At 39.7% G+C, this 20,369-nt stretch overlaps 1 protein-coding gene across 1 annotated transcript; it reads left to right on the forward strand.

Annotated features, from left to right (window-relative positions):
* Positions 1-4,508: 4,508 nt before the first annotated feature.
* LOC145813166 (uncharacterized) lies at positions 4,509-5,222 on the forward strand. The gene has a single exon (XM_082908439.1). It carries the CDS (start codon positions 4,509-4,511, stop codon positions 5,220-5,222), a length of 714 nt encoding a protein of 237 aa, XP_082764565.1.
* Positions 5,223-20,369: the final 15,147 nt, after the last annotated feature.

Here is a 20,369-nt window from a genome sequence, read left to right on the forward strand (position 1 = left end):
CCCTCAAACCTCCGTCTTCGATGCCAAGCATCTCAAACATCTTCACCATCTGCTCCAGTCACTCGTCAACCTTCAGTGGCTCCTTTGGATTACCCAGAAACTCGTCTGGATTCGACCAGAAGAACTACCTCTTTAAGAACGATGGCCCTGTTTTAGCTACAAGGGCTTAGACTTAACTCTCAGCCCTAAGAATGTCCATGGATTCCCTCAATGCTCCTTCCATTTCATAGGCTAAGGCGCCTATGGCCTGCTGACCTACTAGCTCAGCCACATTGGCTTGACCAACTCTTTCCTTCTGCGTCGAAATTTCATCCGGTATAAGCATCTCGTGCCTCTTAGGCCTACCACGCCTACCACCACGACCTCATCCTGATATCCTAATAAAGGTAACAAAAGAGATTAGCATATTTACAAATGTGCCGAAGCTATCTCACTCGCGTCCTAATTCAATGGACAACTGTAATTCACTCCACATAAGCATATAATCACATAAGCACATACGAACTTCATTCCTAGATAATGAATGTCCAGCGGCATTACTAGAGTTCCAATTAGAAACAGCACTGATCAAGTGCTCTTCTAATAGGACTTCCAGAAACCCGTAGACCCAATCAACATCTTATGAACTAAATCCCATACCCATATAATCACATAAGTGTGGGCTTGCCTTTTTCTCGCCCCCCCGCCTTTTGGAAAGGTTTGAAATGAAAGGCCTCATAGTTGGGACTCCCGCGGTTTTGAATCTAGTCTCACAAGTGCAATGTGAAACTGATAAACACCAAAGAGTCCAATTCGGCAAATCTTTTTGGAAAATTGAGTTTAAATCAAATAATGCCAAAATTGGACTGCTTTGCCAGATTACAGAGTCGCCACCTAAATATTTTTTCTTTTGGGAAAATTTAGGAAACCCTGACTTGTGCCAAAGGCCACGTGTCCGTCATCACCAAAGTTGTCTCAGCTCGGGAACTTGGGTACGAAGGGGGAAAGTCATGAATTGAGCACCCCCACTCGCCCGATCAAAAAATCGGCCTCTACTAATCATGATATGTCATTTTATAAACATTATGCGTTCTTATTCCATTTATTAGCTAACTTTACTATGCGACGCGCACAAGCATGTATAGACTAGATCGCAAGAATTGGAACATTTCAAGTCATGTTTGTTTTGCAAAAATGGTTTGAATTTGCCATGTGTGCTTAAAGATGCGGATTTGCCACCAAACATAGTGGGCTTAAAACATGATTTGCCACTCAACAAAGTGGGTTTAAAACTCACATTCATTGAATTGTTCCAATTCAAACAACAAACCTTCATCCATAGGCATTCATGCAGTTTAGCATTTAAGCACATAGCCTCATGGCAAGCATGCTAATCATGGAAACATCGGCACGCATGTGATATGCTAAAGCTTAAAAACTCACCTAGTACTCCAAGCTAGGAAAGAAAACAAAGTTAGAAAAATGCATGATTCCTAACTATGTTAAAATGCCTAATGCAACGCATGCAATATGCAATTAAAAAGGCTCGGCTACTTAATCAAGGTATTTGCAACACTTTGATAGCATGCTTTGAAACACGTATTCAAAGAAGATATTGAAATTACAATGCAGTTTGAATGATGCGCCGAGCCTCGGTGCATGCAAGACGAATGAATGGATGCAAACATGCGAGCATAATGTATGCTAATTGAAAATGTCTCTAATCTAACCATCAAAAGTGATTAAATAAAATGGAGAAAGAAGTGGGATTGGAAGAGATACACACACGCACACACACTTATTACAACATTATGCCCTTGCGAAGGAGGGTCCGAATGAATAAGCCAAGCTAATCTAAGCTAAGCTAGTTAAACTAATCTAATTAGACTAATTATTACAAACCAATTGAATAACTAACAAACTACTTACTAATTATTACAACACTTTAATCAACTAGTAAACTAATTAATTAACACAAATGCACACTAACTAATCATGCAAGGCATTAAACTATACTGCCACAGCTCTGCTTCGGGAAGTAGAAGATGCATGCGCTCGGTTTTTGCCTCAAAAAGCCCTCCGTTTTGCTCTTGAGAAGTTCTGTTTGCAGAGTTGAGCACACTCCAAAATCTTTCTGCTCCACCTTGCCAAATCTCTCTTGAGGATTGCACTAGTGGCCTGCCGGTCATGGGAGGTTGCTGCCGGCCCCCTGCCGACCAAAAGGGTGCCTTGCTGGCCAGAAATGAGGCACTGCCGGCCATGAATAGGGCCTTGCCGACTGTGGGAGTCGGATATTGTTAGTATACATGCAATAAAGTCGAATAACGGTATGAGGACAGTCTATGACAGAATTTGTATTCGGCTTCATCCTGGACGATCCCAAAGCCGAACATACTAATCGGCCATAGAACCAGTTGAATAAAAGCGGAATAAATAACCATGCAATGGATTAGGGGTGTGCTCGACCCTAAGGCCCAAAAGAAAAATATAAATAGAGAAGCATCAGCCAAAGAAAAGAAAAAGAGAGTAAACCCCAAGAAACTTGAGACATAAGCAAACGTGAGACATATACTAACTTGACTGTCGGAGTGTTAATTTCGGCATCCCCGACTGGAGTGTTAATCCCTTTTCAAGTGGCAATCAAAGGATCAGGAACATCCTTCAGGATCTAAGAGTATTTCCAAAACACTTCATCACGATTGGCGCTGTCTGTGGGAATACTCAAGTACATCCATGGCGGAAGTAGTGGAAGATCCTCCGATAGTTGCCGACAAAACTACACCAAGAGATGACCTCACTCCAAGAAACATGCTGGGACCAGAGATATCGCAGCGTGACGTGCCTTGAACTTTAACTCAGTAACTCAGACCTCACCCTCAGCTTCAATGTATAAGACAATGCAGACGATTATGGATCAGGCAAAGCAAAATGAACAGCGGCTGGAGAACATGATGGCTGAGAATGAGCGCCTGCGCCAGGATTTGGCCTTGGAGGTGGCGAAATCCCAACAAGTCGCATGCCAAGACCGGGATCAACCTCGGGGAAAGATGGACAACCGTCGGCGTCGACTTCAAAAATGCAATGATGATAGTGATTCAGACTCACCATCCCTGGAGCCTAAAAAGAAAGGACGCGTTGATGTTTCCAGCTCGTCTGAAGGAAGTCCATATGTAAGGCATAGATGAAGAAGAAGCAATGATTCGGATGAGGAAGATAAACATGACCCATTTGTGCGACGAATTGCCAAGGTTGTGCTACTCAAAAAGTTTAAGGCACCGTCGTTCACCCTCTACGACGGAAAATCAGACCCCACTAATCACATTCGTCATTATAAGCAAGCGATGACGCTTCATGCTGATGACGAAGCCCTCATGTGTCGGATATTTCTAAGTAGTCTAGGACCACTGGCCATGAGGTGGTACTATAAACTGGAGCCAGCATCGATTAAGAGCTTCCACCAACTCCAAAATTCATTCAGGGCGAGATTCATCACTGATGAGGTCTAGCCAAAGCAAGCTGATTCTCTTTGGGCCATGCAAATTAAACCGGAAGAAACTCTTCGTCAATACTCGGCCGCTACTAGGAGTGCTTTAATGTGGTAGATTATGCTTGCAATGATTCCGTGGCCATCACCGCCTTTAAGATGGGATTGTATCCTGATAGCCCCCTCCGCAATTCATTAACTAGGCGTCCTCCCAAAACTGTCTGGGTATTAATGAAGAAAGTCAAAGAGTACTGCAATGTGGAAGATGATGCCCTTCGAGTCAAAGCCGGACGTAAAGCAGTTGAGTCGACCATGGCGGGAATTGTTCAGCAGATTAGTTCCGTGCCATCAAGAAGCCTCGAGCGGGGGAGTCGACCAAAACAAGACAAAAGGCATGATTCGCGCTGATCAAATGATCAATGTTCACGTCGAGCTAATGAACAGTATCAAGTGGATAGCAGGTGAACAAGGCATTTGGGCAAAAAATACACGGAGTTGACAAATCCGATCAGTAAGATTCTGTCAAAAATACAACACCTTCTGTTCTTCAAGTGGCTGCCCAAGATGACAGGACCCGCCGATGCGAGAAGGCAATATAAACGATGTGACTATCATAAAGATCAAGGTCACGACACTGATAGTTGTTTTTCTTTGAAAGATCACCTGGAAGAATTGGTACAAGATGGCCGCCTTACACAATACGTCCGAAAGAACAATTCAACAAATACAATAGCTCTACGGACGAGGTCGCCCCCTCTTGGTGTAATTCATATGATATACAGTTTGCCAGCACCACCCGAGGTGCATACAATCCAATTGTCGTCTAGCACCCATAGCCCAATGATGCTAGTGAAACGGTCACATGACACTAGAATGATTAGTTTCGATGACAGTGACTTAGTTGGAGTGACCCACCCCCACACTGATCCCCTCGTCATCGAGCTACGTGTAAATAACCGTCAAGCGTGTTCTCATTGACCAGGGCAGCACTTCGGAGATAATGTGTTACAAAACTTTCGTCAAAATTGGTTTTACCGATTCGGCTATGTCTCCGGCTGACTACCCATTATTTAGCTTCAATGCTAACCCAGAGTACCCTTTGGGCAAGATCACACTACCTGTACGGGCCGGAACCAGATCAGTAGACGTAGAATTTCTAGTTGTTAAGCTCCCTTCGCCGTACAATATGATCATGGGCAAAACTTGGTTACATACGATGCAAGTCGTGCCAAGTACCTACCATCAATTACTCCGTTTTCTGACTGAATACGGTATCGACCAAATTCGCGGCTCTCAGAAATGGGGGCAGGCATGTTATCTTCTAGCTATAAAGAAACCGAGGGAACTGGAAGTGCATTCAATTGAGGTACCGGATACGGAGAGTCTCGAAGATACTGGGAGGATCCCAAGTGAAAAAGTAACCGAATCACTGCATTGGGTCAAAATTGACGAAAATCCTGATAAGTTCTTCATGATTGGCACTTTCTTGGATAACAGCGAAAGGCAGGAGTTGGTGGCCTTCTTACTCGGCAATGTTGATGTGTTTGCATGGTCTCCATATGAGATGCCAGGAGTAAATCCACTTGTGGCCCAACACCGCTTGAACGTTGATCCGAAATGTAAGCCATTTGTTCAAAGATCCCGACGATCAGCCGCAGAGCATACCACGGCCGTCATTGAAGAAGTAGATAGGTTACTTGATGCTGGGGCGGTTCGCGAAGTAACTTTCCTACATGGTTGTCCAATATTGTGGTCGTAAAGAAGAAGAACGGCTCTTGGCGCGTCTGTGTGGATTTTACCGACTTAAACAAAGCTTGTCCCAAGGATTGTTTTCCCTTGCCCAGAATAGACCAACTCGTCGATGCAACGGCACATCATCAACGCATGAGCTTCTTGGATGCCTATAGAGGCTATCATCAAATTGCCATGCATCCGAAGGATCAAGAAAAAACCGCATTCCTCACCCCAAGAGGAACCTATTGCTATAAGGTCATGCCTTTTGGGTTGAAGAATGCGGGGGCAAATTATCAAAGACTAGTGACTTCCATGTTCAAGGAATAACTCAGCCGTACCATGGAAGTATACATCGACAATATGGTGGTCAAATCCAAGGAAAAGCACTCCCATCTAGCCAATTTGTCAGAGACATTCGGCATTCTGCGAAAGTACAAGATGAAATTGAACACTTCTAAGTGTGCATTCGGTATCAAGTCCGACAAATTCCTTGGCTACATCGTTAACCACCGCGAGATCGAAGCCAATCCAAGGCAGATCACGGCAATTTTAGAGCTTGGATCCTCTCTGTCAGTCAAAGAGGTTCAAAAACTAATGGGGATGGCCGCCACGCTCAACATATTTATTAGCCGTTCCACAAATTGTTGCCGACAATTCTTTCACACCCTTCGGCAAGGTAGAGCATTTGATTGGACTCCTGAATGCCAGGCCGCTTTGGATGGCCTGAAATCTTATCTCCGATCAGTACCACTCTTGGCAACACCTGTAGCCAGCGATCCACTCACTTTGTATTGAGCAATATCCGATTAGACAGTCAACGCCATATTGTTAAAGAAAGAACTAGGGGAGCAGCAACCAGTTTATTATGTGAGCAAAGCTATGGCGGCCGCCGAGACACGTTACCTTCCATTAGAAAAGCTTATCCTTGCTCTCGTCATGGCTGCAAGAAAACCGATGCACTACTTTCAGGGGCATACCATTGGGGTGCCAACGTAATATCCCCTCCGGACAGCGCTCCGCAGCGCGGAAGCGTCTAGACGCGTCTCGAAATGGGCTCTTGAACTCGGCCAGTATGATATCCAGTTTTTATCTAGAACTTCCATCAAAGGGCAAGTGCTTGCCAACTTTGTTGCCGAATTCACCGGATCCCTGGCTGACTTTAAGTCTGATCAAATGCAAACTAAGCCTGATTGGAGAATGTATGTTGGCGACGTTTGGCCGATGTATTGCGATGGGTCATCCAACTAGCATGGTAGTGGGGCTGGCATAGTAATCATGACCCCTGAAGGGGCAATAATCAAACAGGCTATCAAATTGGGATTCAACATATCAAATAATGAGGTAGAATATAAAGCACTGTTAACCGGCCTGCGAAATGCACTCGACCTCGGTGCGCGGTGTCTGCTTGTTTTCTGTGACTCAAAGCTAGTAATCAACCAGTTGAAAGGGGAATATGCAGCCAAAAATGACCGCATGACGGCCTATATGAAAACGGTGAATTCTTTGCTCGCAAAATTTGATCACCACGAATTGAATCAAATAACCCGGGATCAGAACACGCATGCAGACGCCCTTGCTTGCCTGGCCTCTACCATCAACTCAGAAATTAAGCGGACAATTGAAGTAGGGTTTGTCCCCTAGCTGGGCATTGCCTGTTCATAACCAGTTCAGGTCAACGTTATCGAACAAGGTCAGAGTTGGATAGACCCTATCGCCGCATTCCTATCTTCAGAACAGCTCCCGATGAATAAGAAAGAAGCTCACAAACTCTGAAACAAAGCCCTCCGATACTATTTGGATCCGCAGGGGAAGCTCTACAGAAAATCTCTTTCCGAGCCATACTTAGAGTGTGTTTACCCGGATAAAGTCGAGGAACCTTTGTCCAAAATACATAAAGAAAGTTGTGGTGCCCATTCAGGTGGACGCTCTCTGGCTCACCGAGCCGTATCGCAGGGATACTATTGGTCGACCATGCGAACCGACGCCAAGAGTTACGTCAAGAAATTCTTCAATGCCAGAAGTTTTCCCCATTAACTCACCTGCCAGCCAAGGAGTTAAGTTCTATCACTAGCCCTTGGCCGTTCGCTTAATGGGGCCTTGATATCGTTGGACCGTTACCAAGGGCCCTGGGGAACAGGCGATTCCTAATTGTTGCGACGGATTATTTCACAAAATGGGTCGAAGCGGAAGAACTGACACATATTTGGGATTCAAATGTTAAGTGTTTTGTATGGAAAAACATCATAACAAGATATGGCATACCACAAGCACTTGTTTCTGATAACGGTACCCAGTTTGATTGTGGTGTGTATCGAGATTTTGCAACACTTATGGTATCCGGCCTTATTTTTCTTCGCCGGCTTACCCCCAAAGCAATGGTCAAGCGGAGGCTACTAACAAGGTTATTCTAGACGGCATCAAGAAAAGGCTGGAGAAAGCTAAAGGCAGATGGGTCGAAGAGTTGCCCAGTGTGTTGTGGGCTCATCGCATTACTCCGAGGCGATCTACTGGAGAAACGCCGTTTGTTCTATGATTCGGAACTCAGGCAATCATCCCCTTGGAGATCGGCCTCCCAACCTTGAAATCAAAAGCTTTTGATATGGGCCGAAATGACATGATGTTGGCCTTGGACTTGACTTTGATTGAAGAACGCCGAGACCGTGCCCTTGCATCCATGGCATAGTACCAGCAACAGCTCGCTACGTCGTATAACCAACGTGTACAGCTGCGGCGTTGTACACTAGGAGAGTTGGCCCTCAAGAAAGTGCTTCCTGCTGTAAGGATTCCTGCTGATGGAAAATTGGGTCCCAACTGGGACGGCCCCTACTAGATTGACTTAATCGCAGGGACAGGAGCATAGCGCTAAAAGACATGGATGGAAGAAGCTTTCCGTGTTCGTGGAATTCCACACACTTGCGCAAATTTTATCATTAACTTGTATAGCATGACAAATTGTTTTGATTTTTCGCCATGTACATGTTTCATTTTTAATGCAATGTACTCTTTCGTTTTTAGTTGTTCACCAAGAGAATAAGCCTCCGAATTCGGAGCACCCTTCCTGGAAATCACATTCGGGCCAAATAAGCCTCTGAATTCGGAGCGCCCTTCGTGGAAATCACATTTGAGCCGAATAAGCCTCCGAATTCGGAGTGCACTTCTTGGAATCATGATTGGCCAAGAGAATAAGCCTCCTAATTCGTTGCGCCCTTCGTAGAAGTCACATTTGGGCCGAATAAGCCTCCGAATTCGGAGCACCCTTCGTGGAAATCACGATTGGTCAAGAGAGTAAGCCCCCAAATTCGGAGCGCCCTTCGTGGAAATCATGTTTGGGACGAATGAGCCTCCGAATTCGGGCCCTTCGTGGAAACCACGTTCGGCCATGGCAAAGTGCCTCTGAATTTGGCTCTCTTTTCGTTAACATTATGATTAACAAAGCATAAACGCAATTGACGAAAAATGAAAGACAATCATAGCTGAATTTATAAACATAAATTGAAATAATATGCAAACATTTAAAACAATATGTTTCATTGAATTAATCGATAATACATAATTCGCTTCCAATCTACGTTGGAGCGGTACAATATGTTTAGTTTTATTCGGCATCCCCCTCGTCATCGCTCTTCTCGACTTCGAAAGTTGCGAAGGAAAAATGATGACCCTGATATAACAGCGACGCCGAATCAATGCCTGCTACCCGAAGAGCCTATGCGGCCTGGAGAGCCTTGACCCACCCATGCTTAAATCCACGATTCTCGCATCAGCATACCTCATCGGCAAGCTTTTCCATAGTCTTCTCTATCCCAACTTTTCGGCCATCATGAAAGCCTTGCTCATAAGCCCTACTCTTTGCAGCCTCTATTGCGAACATGCTTGCCATATCTCAATCAGCAATCTCATGACTTATAAGCTGTTGGGTCACCCTTTCTTCCACAATCGGGTTAGCTTGGCCAGCCGACTGCGTCTCAGTAGTTTTGACCTTTCTTAGCTTACGCTCAGCCTTCTCCATGCGAGCTTCTAGGTTTCGAATGCGTTCATTCTTCTGCTCTATCTCTCACCGCGCAGCACGTAAACGCATGCTGATTTCATAGGCGGTATATAGCCCTTTCACCGCCCCATGGATGCCCTCCCGAAACACTTCGAAATCAGGTCGACCGACCATCGACTACTGGACTTCTAGTGGAAAAATCTATCGAGCAAACTCGACTGCCACATTTGGGTCGTGAACAACTGAATTCGCTTCTGTCATCGGTTTGTTCCCCACAAAAACTGCAAAACTTAACGGGCGTGGCGTCACACTGGTTTCTCCTCTCAAGCGTGGTAGAGGGGAGTTGCCCCGTTGCTGTCTTTCCTTTCTAGGTGACTTACTTCGACGACGTGGGGACTGGCATTTTTCACGCTCCCTCGACGTCCTATTCCCCATGTGCTTAGTTTTGCCACCTCGATTCATCTCAGCGTCCAACTCCGCCAATGTTCTCCCTTCTCCTTTATTGTTGAAGAATAATCTTCTTACCATCCACAGTCGTCCACACTGCTTTTTTCCTCCCTCAATTTATTGGCTTTGAACGCAACAATGGCACCTCCGCGCACCCAGTGCCCACCCTATTTATTCCTTATGGGTGCAGCACCCCCGAGGCGACCTCATCAATGCTGAATTTCAAAACCTTGCACCAATCATCTCACATGCCCCAGCCATTCCTTGAACTAATAGCATTCGGCGTTCCAGTTCATGCACTAGTTGGGGCAAGGGAAAATTCATCAATCTAATCGGCCAAATGTTCAGTCCTGGCGCCAATCATCTTATATGCCCCAGCCACTCCTTGAACTAATAACATTTGGCATTCTAGTTCATGCATTAGCTGGGGCAAGGGCAAATTCATTAATCTAATCGGCCAAATGTCCAGGCCTGGCACTGATTCATTAATCTAATCGACCAGATGTCGAGGCCTTGCGCCGATCAGGTTGTGTGCCCTAGCCACTCCATGAACTAATAGCATTCGACGTTAAAGTTCATGCATTAGCTGGGGTAAGAGTAGATTCATCAATCTAATCAGCCAAACGTTCAGGCTTAGCGCCAATCATCTCATATGCCCCAGCCACTCCTTGAACTAATAGCATTCGGCATTCCAGTTCATGCATTAGCTGGGGCAAGGGCAGATTCATTAATCTAATCGGCCAAATGTCCAGGCCTAGCACCGATTCATTAATCTAATCGACCAGATGTCAAGGCCTTGCGCCGATCAGGTTGTGTGCCCCAGCCACTCCATGAACTAATAGCATTCGGCGTTAAAGTTCATGCATTAGCTGGGTCAAGGGCAGATTCATTAATCTAATCGGCCAGACGTCGAGACCTTGAGCCAATTTACTCGTTAGTTTTATCGAATATTCATGACCTTTCCAAATTGTTAACCGCCGATTCGTTTAATTTATCAAATGTTTAATTTACTTATTTATAGTAGACAGAAAAACATAAGGAATTTTCATTAATAAATTGTAGACAAATAGTATATGTAGTAAACTGAAAAGCATAGGAAATTTTCATTAATAAATTGAGTATAGATAGTAGTCATTTTACAAATGAAAATTACCTTACATTTAAACTTCCAGTCAAAGTAGAGAAATGAAAAATCTACTAACAAAAAACTATGCATTTAAGATGCCTAACAAAAATAAAAATATCACCCTAATCAATCTTCAAGGTCAGACTCCAGCGGCTCAACGTCCACCTGCTCGTATGGAATCGGTTGTGCCAATGTCATATTCACGGCAGTGAGGGCTTTGAGCCAGCCATGTTTAAAGCCCCAATTCTCGAACTTGGGCACTTCCTCCATGTAGTTTTCCAAGGCGGCATCCTTCCCAGCTTGGAACGCGTTGGAAATCTCAGAGTTGGCTATTTCCTTTGCCTTCCTCGACTCTTTCAAATCGGCTTCCAGCTTGGCGATCACCTCCTTGGCTAACTTGAGCACGTCTTCGCTCGCTTTTTCCTTCTCTTCGGCGGCCAGCTTTAGTTAGTCGGAATTCCTCGCACTCTCAGCCTCAGAGTCAGCTCTCGCGCATTCCTTCACCGCTTTCGCTGCTTCAGAATTGGCTCTTTGAGAGGCTTCTACAGCTTTGCTCTTTTCATTTTCAATTTCGGCTTTCAGCAAGCCGATCTATTCTATAGCGTCATGTTGATGGTGACTGATTTCGGTTATCCTGCCCACCATCTGCACAACAAGGAAATAGAGTTACAAAAAATAAAAAATAGACATATATATCTATGCGGAAGACTGCAGTTAACGCAAGTAATGTACCAAGAAAGCCGATTGTGTGGCTAATGCAATTGACAGTAGATCTGGCTCCGCCTAAAATACGACTCTGTCAACCAGCAGGGAAATCGAGAGGGCCATACTCAAGGCCACAACCGGGTCCTTCAAAGCCGATGCAACGGAGGCAATCGGCATATTCCTTATCTTTAGTTGAACAATGAATGGAACAACCAAGTTCGATTCCTCAATGTGCGACTGTTTATCGATTTGGTCCTCACCTGAGACGGTTTCCAGTTCGGTGGGGCGCTTTTCCCTCCTTTGCTCAGCCTCTTGATCCCCCTGTTCTACTTGTTACGTCTTGGCCATTTCGACTTGAGCCGTTTCTTCCTCAATGACAGACAGAAAGGACTCAGCGATGGCAACGTGTGAAGTTTCCGATCGGATGGCCTCGGCTCTCCTCTAGGCAACCATCCTTTTGGCGTTTTTCTTTCTGGCAAGTTGCGTGAGCGACTCCCCAACCATATTCTCAGGATCCGTGCCAAGAAGGTCTCCTAAGTCTGTAAAAATGCCTTCAAAGGATACGTCCCCTTGGCCTGAAATGCACGGAGGGTTGGATGAATTGAGGCTAGCTTCCTCAAAGGCCAAGTTTAAACTCTCGTCTACCTCAGCTTCCGACTAGTTTGGCTCCTCGGCGACCTCTTTGGCTACTTGTTCCTTCACCTGATCAAAATCAGAGGATTCCAAACCAATCTGCCTTAGGTTTTTGAAGTTGGGGAAGATAAGGACCGTAAGATGCTCATTGTCCCTCGGAATTCAAATGTTGTCTACCGTCGAAAACGTTGTGTAAGTCGGTTCATATCTCAAAAGAATGTGGGTCGCCCTCCCTTATTTATGAAGGCTTAGACGGCCAAAGAACTGGAGTGCGATTTTAATTTTCGCAAGTACGGCGTCGTCGTCTGAAACTAAAACTTTCTTTAAATCGTTGCCTGCACAAATAAAATGGTAAGTACATAGAAGGAAAACCGAGTTCTGGCATCCCTGACCGAAGTGTTAATATCTTTTCAAGTGGCAATCAGAGGATCAGGAACATCCTTCAGGATCTAAAAGTATTGCCAAACCACTTCACCACACCGGCCACTGATGCTCGGGGTCCCCACACTGCGACAGAACACAAATAGAGCAAAAAGAAGGTATTTCCAAAGGTATGTTTGTACTGTCCCCCTCCTTATCATCTCAAAACCTCAAAGGAGTGACACACTTGAATCCAAAACCACCAGTCAAGCAATTCCATTGCATGATGGCCAAAGATCCAAGTTGTACAATTTTAATAAATGCACAAATATGACTCAAAGAACCATCACCATATCATACATGATCAAGGGCAATAGAGACCAAGGAAAATGACACATTTCATCACTATTGAGTATGAAACGTCCCATTTTCCTTGTGTTCGAATTAACGTCCGATTCGAACACATGCAATACAACACAAAAGATGTTTATTCTTGCCTCTTTTACTTGTCAATTTTGTTTACTCATTTTTCATTACCAATTCATCCTTTAATTGATTAAGTTCAAAAGTGAGTGTCCTCTAATGGAAAGATTGTTCAAACCACAAGATGCTTTGAGCATGAAAGAGGTATTACACTGTTGGTGATGAACCCCCTAAGGGATTAAACCATTAGGTGTAACACCTCAATTTCATACTTTGGCAAACAAGTGGTTTAAAACCACTTTCAAAGAAAACAAAAGAGTGAAGAATGGAAGGAGGTTGCAGAGGTTAAAATGTTGAAATGAAGTACAAAATAACACTAAAGCTTGCTTTCAACTCAAAACAATGATGATCAAAGCATTAAAACACTAAGCTAGTGAAGGAATTAACCCAACAACTATGCAATACAAGCCTCAACTGAATCAACCAACCCAAAATAGAGCCTAAACAGGTCAAAAAAGAGGCAAAAAAATACTAGACTTAAGTTACAAATTGCTAGAAAAACATGCTAATATATGAAGCTATCTAGGCATGCAAACAAAACACACGGAGGGGAGGCTAACCCCTCTAATTTTGGACTTCAAAACATGTTTTCTACCACTGAAAATACTCTGAAATTCAGTGGTTAAAAGGACAAAACAAGTTGATTTAAAAGCCTTGAAAGATGGCACAAAAGCTTAACAAGCAAAGAAACAAAATAGTGAACCACCCCTAACTTAAAATAAGCCTCAAACCACCATTTTTTAAACCATAAAAACAGAGTTTTTGGAGTTCAAAACCAGCTCAAAAAAAGTATGTAAAGATGGCAAAACAAGTATTTGAAACAAGCTTAAAATACAAGTGTTCTACCTCTTGAAGCAAGAGCATAAATTAAGCAACAATCCAAGCTTAAACCTTCTTCTAAAGCTCAAACAAAGCTCCAAGAGACCTCAGCTCCAAGGTGAGAGTGTTTGGTTTAGGTTTGATGTGCAAAAGTGTAGAGAAACTAGACTTTAAGGCACAAAAGTGTAAGAGAGAGAGAGAGAGAGAGAAATTTTGTCTTCAAATTTTTCTAACCTTCTCATATGCAAGAGAAGGGTTCTATATGTAGAAAATACAAATTCCCTTCACAAAGATCCAACCACACACGTGTTAGAAGATGCATGAACCTGTGCACACAATTGGCACAAAATATTACAAAATATCTACTGGAAAACTGATGGCCGGCAAGGCTTCATTGATGGCCAGCAAAGCACATCAATGGCCGACAAGCCAAAAGGCATGGCCGGCAGCCTTCAAGGATGGCCGGTAGGCCATCAACAACCACATGTTGAAAAGACCTAAGCATGGTCCAAAGATGAGGCAAAAAGGATGCAGGGTTTGGAAAACTCAAACCTGTGGCATTCTGCCGCTGACTTCGAGCATTCGGTGAGCAAGCAGACTCGCCATCGGATGTACCTGCAAGAACATCCAAGTCTTAAAGGGCCGTCAAAAATGGGGTGTCTACAATAAGCATGTTATCATATAAGAACATAACATTCATACTTAAGTCTCTAACAAGCGAGACAAACCCATTATGGTACTAACCACTTCCCACGTACCATAAGTATTCAAACCCGATACGCTCTAATACCAAGTTGTAGCGCCCTCAAAATAAAATACAATAAACCATTCATAAGATCCATCGACATAATGAAAATGAAATATTGTCATTCATCAGAGTGTATATTACAAAATGTGTTACATGCATTATACATTCGTTCTGAATCTACAGCATGTAATACAGATTAAAAATAATAAAATAAACGTCCTACAAGCTTACATCTTTCCAAGATATCACATGGTCACAACAAAAGAAAGAGTCCTAAGCTCTATGCATATAAAGCCCTCGGCTTGATTAAACATATAACATGAAGATAACAAAAATAGAGCCTTCAGCCCCAAGTCCTCCCAAGCTATGTCCTTGGAGGTGGCATGTCACCAGTACTTGAAAATGGTTTTCCAAGTAGGGTGAGCCAAAACCCAGTAGAGATAAACTAACACAATGCATGAGATTTAACTAAAATATAAATGCCAAGAAGAATTATATTCAATATTTATGACAACACATATTCTCCACATAGGTGATCGGTATTGATATCCATGCCTCAATTCACTTTGTTCTATTTCTTTCAATGTGATTCATTCCATTTAAATTCATAGACCAAGATTATAGTTCTCCGAATGACCTAACTTAGATTACAACTCAAGGGTTTTCAATCATCACAACAATCTCATAGACACTTCAATCTTGCCATTTTACGAAAATTTCATCCGCGAGAACCGGCACCCATGTATATATAAGTTTTTGGGACTTTCACCCTAGACACTCCGGCCAACTTAATTCTCAATAGAGTCCATCCCTATCTCCTCCCAAACAATAGAGTACATCCCTTTTCTTCTCCCAAACAATATACATATACAATGTATTTAAAATTATCGTCATATTCAATAACATTCAGTCACACATATTCAATGTATTCTAGATACAGTCATGTTCAATGACATAATTACGTGATTAGTTCCAATTCACCTAATCCTCATGCAATGCCTACAACAATCATAGCTATCCTCCACCGATAGCCTAGAACAGATATTTCTAAACAGATACATATTCTTTTAAACAGATAACTTATCAAATTTTCATAGGTGAGTGATTTAACAAATCTAACTACACCATTAGTTCACACATCTTCCCAATTTCACATTTCCCAAATCAATTTCATTATTCCTATAAATAATTATTTAACACATATTATGGCAAACCCCCATTTATCCAAATATTAACCCCAAGGTCAAATTTCACCATTTAACCCAAGTAACCTCATATTCAATACCCCATATATATTTATGAAAATCAATATAGAAAATTCCTCTTTCAAACTTTGAACCCAAACCCTAACTTCACCCAAATCCTTCCAAATTCCACCATTTATACAAGATGACAAATACCTAGGTTAAAAACCATATCAAGGTGTAGAATATCCCTACCTCAAGTGTAGAAGTTCAAAGGAGGAATGGAGAAACCTCATAGATGCCCAAACTTGACTTTACTCAGATCAAAATGCAGATCTTGAGATATTCCAACCTTTTCTCAAGGGCACAAGGGTGAAAGGATCAAAGGATCTAGGCCAAAATGAAGAGAGAGAGTATATTTTAGGGAGAGAGAGTGTGGATTTAGGTTTTTGGAAAGTTTTAGAGAGAGAGGGCTGAAAAAGTGATATAAAATGTCACTTTCGCGATCTGATATACGCACAGTCTGCTCAAGCGGAGAGTTTGGCGCTCTAGTGTTAAACACATAAAATTGTCTTGCTCGAGCGCAAGAAAGGACTCTCGAGCTCCAAGGCATAATAACAAGGCACTACCCGCTCGAGCGCAAGAAAGACGGCTTGAGCGTAGAATACATACTTCTAGTATTTTTACAGACTTCAGACAACCGCTCGAGCGTAAGAAACGCCGCTCGAGCGTAAAATACACTTCTCCAGTATTTTTGCAGACATGCAAAGTACTAAATGGTTGCAAACTCCGCTCGAGCGCCCTGCTCGAGCGCAAGAAGACCCGTTCGAGCAGAAGACTAAAATTCTGGGCTTGAACAAACTAGACCAACTAGCAACCAACCTGTTCTGAATACGCCCGAGACATTTCAAAACTCAAATTCAAAGAGTGAAAAGAGGAAAAAGGCATAAATAACAATATCCAACCGCAAGACCCGAGTCCAAAATACGATAAAAGTCGGGCCAAAACCAGGGATAGCTATATCATTTCACATTTAATAATAAAATTGTATATTTGTCTTAATTATAACTTTTAAATTTGTATATTTTCATAACAAGAAGAGGTATATCATAACTCATGTAACCTCATTTAATTAGGTTTACCTTTTTTTATTATTACAATTTATCAAAATTGCACTAAATAGATTTATATATATTTTTAAAAAAAATTTAAACTAATAATTTGAAAAGTTATAAACATAAAATTAACTTATAAATTTGATGTATACCACAAAACAAAATATTAAATTGCCTCAATATATTTATAATGATTTTTTTAATTCATAATTCGACTTATAATGATTTGGTCATAAGTGTGTTTTTTAAATATTTTCGAGAAAAATTCTATTGAAAATCTTAAGTATATTGCTTTTTTTTTTATTCATTAATATTAAAATTTTAATTAATCTTATTTTTTATTTTAAAAAATGAATTAGCAAATAATTTATACATTGTTTTGGTTGCTCAAGTTATTTGGTGTTTCTGTCCAAGTCTAGTCAAATTTAATTTGAATTTTTAAATTTCTACACAGGTCCTCACTTAATTAAAAACTATGTTGTTCAATCTTTAAAAAATTTTAAGTTCAACTGAAGTTGCTTAGGTTGAGCTCACCTAAGTTTGCAATTCTAACAAGGGGGTTGAAAGTTACACAATTAAATTTGTGACAAATTAAAAAATAATAAATAAATTGTGAAAAATTGTGATACTTAAATTATAAATTTCAATCTTCTTTATTTTCATAATTTGCATACAAAAATTTAACTATTTATATTATTTTATATAAAAATATATTATTAATTTTTTTACATGCCGTGAATAGCATGGGTTACCACTCGTGTGTGTATATATATATATAGTAAAAAAGACTTGTTTAAGAATATCAACCTTATCAGTGTCCAGAGGAATAACAATGCACTTGATATTCTATTGAATGAGTCAGGATTGGATTTAATCTCATTCTTTGGTTATAATTTTTGTTGATTCTTTTTGTGATTCATTAAAATTATTTTAGACAAAAATAAGTGTCAATAAATAATAATTATCTCTTCAATAGAGGGGGTGATGTACGCAAGTGAGATCATTACTAAGATAAATATGTACTGAAATAATTATATCATCAGTAATGTAAATAAATAAGGTCGTGAATTTCAAAATATAATTTTGAAATCCGCCTCCTCTTATATAAATAGGCAATCTTGCCTTTAGTAATAGACAAATAAATTCTTACCTTTAAAGGCCTTATGGAAGGTCGTTATTTTAATAGGTTATTTTAGTTTTTAAGTATTTTAAAAAGTTAAAATATTTGTATTTACAAAGAGATTAAATCTTTTTTAGTTAAATATGATATTTATGAGAGAATAAAATAATTATGAATTTAATGTGATATTTTATCTTATTAATTATTTTAACTTATTTTATCTTTTTGTGATATTTTAACTAAAGAAACTAATTTTTGACTTCTCAAAAGTTTTCATACTACCTTTAACTGACTTCTCTAACTTTGCCTCCACGAATATCATAAATATTTAGTCTTGTATATCCCCATTAATATGGCAGAACAGTCCAGGATCCAAGGATATAGGGGTTTTAACAAAATAATAATTTTAAAATGATAAAATATATACGTTTTATTTTTCACAGAAAGTTTGATAAAATATATATATTTATATAATAAAATATGACGATTTTTGAATCTTCAACATATTTTTATTCTACTAAGACATTTTGATGGCTCAAAAATCTGTTCAAATTATAAAACAACGGCTGAGATATATTTTTTAAAAAATGTCCTATATATACATTTTTTATTTTTCTACTTCTCTCTCTTACTTTTTCCTTTTCTCACCATTCCTTCCATGATCTCATGATCCCACTTTCCTCTCTCTCTTTTATTTTTATTTTTTTATTTTCACCCATTATTATGTTTCTCTCTACTTGTTTATTTTTTTAATTTTCTCTTTTTTGTTCTCCTATTTTTATTCATATTATATGGAAAAGTCCACGATCCTAGAATTAGGAGCCAGATTTTACTGTATAGTGGAGATTAAATTAATGAATTTTATAGTCCACAAATTAAATTAATTTGAACAATTAATTATTATTTAATTATATTGAATACCTGATAGGCTTCATAAATTTAGACCTCATATGAATCTTCAACATATTTTAATAAAGCAGAACGGTTTTTGAATCTTCAACATATTTTTGTTTTACTAGGACATTTGGATGGCTCAGATCTGTTCAAATTATAAAACAATGGCTAAGATATATTTTTTTTAAAATGTCCTACATATACATTTTCTTCTCTCTTACTTTTTCATTTTCTCACACATCATTCCATAATCCCATGATCCCACCTTCCTCACTCTTTTCTTTTTATTTTTTTATTTTCTCTTGTTTTTATTTTTCTCTCTATTTGTTTATTTATTTTTATTTTTTTTCTTTCTATTCAATATATTTTACACATATTTCCATGCAATGCATGTATGCCCGTAATACAGTAGAACATTACAGACATATATACAATTTTCATATAATTATATAAGCAAAAGCAATATTGTATGTATGCCCATGAAAATTGTATGTATGCCAAACACATCTATCTATCTAGCTATATATTATATAAGCAAAAGCAAGTTTTCGTGGAGAGTTTTACGAGAACTCCAAAATTTTAAAATAAATTTTTGATTTTACCAAATTAAAAAAATAAATTTAAATAGTGTTGAGATTATAATTATATTCTAATCCTAACATTATTTATACCGTGTCTTTAAATACGGGCATACGGTAGTATATATATATATACATATCACAACATTTTTCTGTATACTGTAGAGAAATAATCTTATTTAATGCCACTCGAGAAAAAAAAAAAAAAAGAGATTTAAGGAAATAATAATAATAATAATAATAATAATAAAAAAAAAAAAAAAATAACACTACTTTGTTTCTATAGATTGAAGACAAAAATATAAGAAGTACAAATAGGAATGTTGTAAGTTTTTTTTTTTTTTTTTTTTTGCCTTGACTTTAATACTCTCCATTTTATAGATAAAATCAAAATCTCCATTTTATATGAATATTTTTTAAAAAAAATTAAATTGATTAATGGAGGTTTAAAAATATAATGATGTGGCAGTTATAAACATTGATGTTGAATTTGTATGATATGCTATAACTTTATGTATTAAAATGGGGTCTCTAATTTGCAACTTTAATTTGCACTCTTGCCAATAATATTGGGTCATTGTCCTACAACTTATTCTAAGTTAGAAAAAAAAAGAAAAACAAATGGAAAACCATAATCTAAAACCACATCTTCTCCATATAATCAATTTTACTCAATTTATTTTAATTATTTTTTCGTCATAAATTGTAAACAAAAAATTAAACAAAAAACTATGAGGACTCGCAAAAAACATACAAACATACTTTAAAAATTACACCAAACATACTAACTACAACAGACAACAACTCTTATTCTTTGTAATATAGGCATGTAAAGCCATGCAATAACATATTTATTTCCATAATTTTGGGGATTACCAGTTATATAATTCCTCTCCATATTCATTAGTTACTACATAACCATGAAACGCGCACACACATATATATAAGATCTCTAGTAATTGACCTTAGAAC

The sequence above is a fragment of the Camellia sinensis genome, chromosome 2 (assembly GCF_055761805.1).
Source record: "Camellia sinensis isolate YWXY chromosome 2, ASM5576180v1, whole genome shotgun sequence".
Lineage (NCBI taxonomy): Eukaryota > Viridiplantae > Streptophyta > Magnoliopsida > Ericales > Theaceae > Camellia > Camellia sinensis.

Coding starts and splice junctions, on each gene's coding strand:
- LOC145813166 (XM_082908439.1), top strand. CDS start 4,509: ATGTCTCCGGCTGACTACCCATTATTTAGCTTCAATGCTAACCCAGAG.